The sequence below is a fragment of the Scardinius erythrophthalmus genome, assembly GCF_964197995.2.
Source record: "Scardinius erythrophthalmus genome assembly, chromosome: 25".
Classification (NCBI taxonomy): Eukaryota; Metazoa; Chordata; class Actinopteri; order Cypriniformes; family Leuciscidae; genus Scardinius; species Scardinius erythrophthalmus.
In genome coordinates this window covers 31,625,392-31,630,391 of record NC_138245.1, presented here as the reverse complement: position 1 = coordinate 31,630,391, position 5,000 = coordinate 31,625,392, and the positions used below count along the sequence as shown (strand labels likewise).

Genomic DNA, 5,000 nt, shown 5'->3' with positions numbered 1-5,000 from the left:
AGAAAAACTAAACTCCAAGTCCTACAGAGTCGCGGACAAAGGCGATTCGAAAGACTGTTCTCCAGCAGCCGTCATTCTTTGTTTTCAAGGAGCAGGGAACCGTCGCAACTCTGTCGTCATATGTTAAGCCCGCCCCGCCTACTCTATACGCGACGTGATTGGCCTGACCCAATTTAGGTTTTTGCAGCTCGAAAGTCTATGGAGAGTTGCTAGACTGCCCTGGCTGCAAAATACATTCTGCTGCCACTAGGGTGCGTCTAGATTTCTAGGCTATACATGTCTGGTATTATTTATGTTTTTTTTTTTTTTTTTTTTTTTTTGGATTTTGTTATAAAAGTTAAATTAAATTCTAGTAATCAAAAAGCAATACAACTTAAAAGCAGGGTGGGTAGGATTTTTCTAAGAAAAAAAACATTCCAAATTTGTTTAAACTGTCTTTATATACCAATACATAATTAAAATGTAAGTACTCTGAAAAAGAGAGTATACAAATCGAGTGTCTGTAGACCTCTCATGACTGTTGTAAACACAGCTCATTATTTCCATTCACTCCACCCCCTCCCTTCTGGGCTCCTTCCAAAGCCACGCCCCCAAAACACATGAACGCGCGACGCCAAACGCTCAGGCTCAGCTGGAAGACGCATTTATTTACCTGAGACGAGTGGAGAGGAAGGAGCGCAGTGCATGCAGTGACATCATGTCAGAATCACATGTAATAAAATACCTAACTTTATCACTATAAATATAAACATAAGATTTATTTTAGTACTCACTATCAAGCTAGCATATCGATACTGGTAAAGTTTAAAATATACTTTGTTTGATTCTGTAACGAGCTATATTTAGGCTATAGGTAACGAGCTATATTTATAAGGCAAAGCTAAAAACAGGTTGCAGTGATACACGTTTTTCCATTACCATCAGTTACACTGTGATGAAGGTGAATTTCGTGTAAGATTCATAACATATACGGTGTTTCGCGAGTTTCCATGATGAAAACATTGTTGACTCTGATGAGGACTAACGTTACACTCCGGAGACAAGTACCGCATCGTCGGTTCGAGGACAGGTCCGGGGTCGAGGGCAAAGCAGAGGAGGTCGTTCAAGAGTGTGGGCAACCAGGGTCCGAGGAAGTAGTTTTTGCCTTGTTTGCCTTCGCTGACTGCATATGCAGGTGCTTTGAATTTTGAATGCTCTTTCTCTGCCATAATTTTACTCTTCGTAGGTTCCGCGCCTCTCAAATCAAACGGGTGCGCGCGCATATGGGCAGATCTAGCAGCAGGGGTGGTAGCCATGGTTGCGAGAGTGAGTGACAGTCGCCCAAACCAATCAATTGTTTCGTCCCGAATGGAAATAATGAGCTGTGTTTATTGCAGATTAAAAGGTCTACAGTCACTTGATTTTTATACTCTCTTTTTCAGAGCACTTACATTTTAATTATGTATTGGTATATAAAGACAGTTTAAACAAATTTGAAAAAAAGTTTTTTATAAAAATCCTACCTACCCTACCTTTAATTTTAATAATTAAATTAATAAAATTAAATTTTAGGGCCCTATATATGTTTTTTTTTTTTTTTTTTTTTTTTAACCAAATTCAGTTTTTTTCTAGATTCTGTTTTAAATGTTAAATTCCAGTAATCAAAAAGAAATCCAATTTAACAACCATTTATTAAATTTTTACCCCTATGAAATCAGTTAAAATGAATTTCCTGAATGTATTTCTTCTCTGGATTCTGTTTTAAATGTTCAAACAAATTCTACTAATCAAAAATCATGTCTAATGAAGTGAAATCATGAAACTTATTCAATTTAACAACAATGTATCTAATCTAATTTTTTAACAAAATCGAAATTTGTATTTTTAATCCTTTAAATTTTCCCCAAAATTCTGGGTTGAATTTTGAATTTGGTTGAATGTTTTGTGGTGTTGTGATTTACAGGGTGCTGCTAAAATGCTGCTGGACTCGGAGCAGCACCCGGGGCAGCTGAAGGATAACGTGTGCTCACCAGGGGGCGCCACCATCCACGCACTGCACTTCCTGGAGAGCGGAGGCTTCCGGAGTCTCCTCATCAACGCCGTAGAGGCGTCCTGCATCCGAACACGGTGAGTGTTTACACACGCTTCGTATTAGTACAAGCCTGATTGAACACTGTTGAAATCAAGCGGCAAATATCCGTTCTCTCTCGAATCCAACACGGAAGTGTCTTAAACTGCAGTTCATCCACTTGCCACTAGAGGCCGGCTGCAAAAGAGAGTCAATCCCATAAACCCCTGTGTTAAAATGCCCAACTTTACAGCAGAAACAAACATGTTTACAGTCTGGTGCAAAAAGTAGTTTTGGTCTATATTGCTAATTTTGCCCTTCATGACGACTGTGAGGCGGGTGAACTTTTTTATTACTCATCCATTTAAATTATATTAAGCCTTAAAGTTCTGCATAATTAAGGGCGTGGCCACTTGAGTGACAGGTGAATTGCCGCTGATGTCACTGCTAGCCGTTTGTCTGCTGTGTGTTAGCGTCACGTCACCTCAGCTAATCCGTCTCGCTGCACATTTTCGTTTATCCGGGAGTGACGCTGCCAAGATGGCGACGACCGGCTCCGCCCACTTTGGGCTTCAGAAGCGCTCTTCAGAAACACTACGGGTGACGTCATGCACACTACGAACATATTTTTTTTTAGTCTATGGTTAAAACTGGCGGTTATGGAAAGGGGCGGGACATTTCCCAAACACACTTGAAGCGCTCGACCAATCACAACACACTGCTTCAGCCGACCAATCAGAGCACAGTGTGCTTTTCAGAAGGAGGGGCTTCATAGAGACAGGAAGTAAACAGAGCGTTACTGACAGACTGGGAAGAGAGGAGCCGCAACAATGGAGATTATGAGGAGAATAATCAACATTCGAGTTCTAGCAGAGCCTGAAAACATCATCAGTAATAATAACATGTTCCTGTGGGCAGGGAGCTGCAGTTTCTGGCGGATCAGGAGAAGATCTCGCCGGCTGCCATCAAGAAGACGACGCTGGATAAAGTTCTGCAGCAGCCGGGCGTCTCGTCCACATCTGTGGGAACCAAGAGCAGAGTGAACCTGTTCAACAGCCGGAGCGGGAAGAAGAACTGAACGAGATAACGGCAGTGGTGTCCGTCCGTACACACACACACACACACACACACACACACACACACTCTCACTCACACACACACACACAATCAGACTGAAGCTGAAGCGCATCGTGATGTTACACTAATTCATGTCATTACAGAGTCATTTTTTTAAATATCTCTAAAGGAAGTAAAAAACAGGTTTAAAGTCAATAGTCACTTTACCGTCATTTGCACACAAACCTTCAGACTGTTGCAGGAAGTGATGTCACAGAATGACTCTTTAAATTTAATTTCTTTTCTTTGTTACCTCTTTCTGGAACACTTCATGGGGTTTATTGTAGATCTCGATGCCCGAATACTTTTCAAAACGTTGGTGAAAATAATGCATATCAAACCAAAGTGTTTTGTAGCCGGTTGTCATGCGTGAAACGTCTCTCTCTCTGTCCGTTGTGTGTATTTCTACTGCAGAAAACCACATAAATGGTGCTTAAAGTAAAAAAAGAATCGCTTATGTTTGTTATTTATTGTGCAAGATCTCGCTTCTTCCTGGAGTGTTACAGGAAACCGCTTCTCTATGTGATTGCACAAGTTATTAGTTATTTCAGTTATTAGTTATTTTAGTCACACTTGAACACTGGACTGACAATCAGTGTTGACTAGAGCTGCTATACTGCAGAAACGAGTTCTGTTAGCTTCACTCAAGTGAGTGAGTGTGTGAGAGTGAGTGTGAGTTAGTGTGTGTGTGTGTTATTGTTAGTGTGAGTGAGTGAGTGGGTGAGTGAGAGTGTGAGCTTGTGTGTGTGTGTGTGTGTGTGTGTGTGTGTTAATGTGAGTGAGTGAGTGAGTGAGTGAGTGAGTGAGTGAGTGAGTGAGTGAGGTGAGTGAGTGAGTGAGTGAGTGAGTGAGTGTGTGTGTTATTGTTAGTGTGTTATTGTTAGTGTGAGTGAGTGAGTGGGTGAGTGAGAGTGTGAGCTAGTGTGTGTGTGTGTTATTGTGAGTGAGTGAGTGAGTGAGTGAGTGAGTGAGTGAGTGAGTGTGTGTGTTATTGTTAGTGTGTTATTGTTAGTGTGTGACTGAGTGTGTGTGTTAGTGAGTGAGTGTGAGTTAGTGAGTGTGAGTGTGTGAGTAAGTGTGTGTGTTAGTGAGTGAGTTAGTGAGTTAGTGAGTTAGTGAGTTAGTGAGTTAGTGAGTGAGTGAGTGAGTGAGTGAGTGAGTGAGTGAGTGAGAGTGAGTTAATGTGTGTGTGTGTGTGTTATTGTTAGTGTGAGTGAGTGAGTGAGTGAGTGAGTGGGTGAGTGTGTGTGTGTGTGTGTGTGTGTGTGTGTGTGTGTGTGTGTGTGTTATTGTGAGTGAGTGAGTGAGTGTGTGTTATTGTGAGTGAGTGAGTGAGTGAGTGAGTGAGTGAGTGAGTGAGTGTGTGTGTGTTATTGTTAGTGTGTGACTGAGTGTGTGTGTTAGTGAGTGAGTGTGAGTTAGTGAGTGTGAGTGTGTGAGTAAGTGTGTGTGTTAGTGAGTGAGTGTGAGTTAGTGTGTGAGTGAGTGAGTGAGTGAGTGAGTGAGTGAGTGAGTGAGTGAGTAAGTGTGTGTGTTAGTGAGTGAGTGTGAGTTAGTGTGTGAGTGAGTGAGTGAGTGAGTGAGTGAGTGAGTGAGTGAGTGAGTGAGTGTGAGTGTGTGTGTTAGTGAGTGTGTGTGTTAGTGAGTGAGTGTGAGTTAGTGTGTGAGTGAGTGAGTGAGTGAGTGAGTAAGTGTGTGTGTTAGTGAGTGAGTGAGTGAGTGAGTGAGTGAGTGAGTGTGTGTGTTAGTGAGTGTGTGTGTTAGTGAGTGAGTGTGAGTTAGTGTGTGAGTGAGTGAGTGAGTGTGTGTGTGTGTGTGTGTGTGTTATTGTGAGTGA

General features: G+C 42.0%; 1 protein-coding gene across 2 annotated transcripts in view; it reads left to right on the top strand.

Moving 5' to 3' along the window:
• pycr1b (pyrroline-5-carboxylate reductase 1b) overlaps window positions 1–3,627 on the top strand; it is a 21,967-nt gene extending 18,340 nt beyond the window's left edge. The window contains exons 7-8 of one of the 2 annotated variants that reach the window (XM_081357325.1): window positions 1,943–2,106; window positions 2,966–3,627. In XM_081357325.1, coding sequence (XP_081213451.1) covers window positions 1,943–2,106; window positions 2,966–3,125 — 324 coding nt within the window. In that variant the 3' untranslated portion in view covers window positions 3,126–3,627. The remainder of the gene's footprint in view (window positions 1–1,942; window positions 2,107–2,965) is intronic. The other variant, XM_081357326.1, reaches the window with a different exon arrangement.
• Window positions 3,628–5,000: the final 1,373 nt, after the last annotated feature.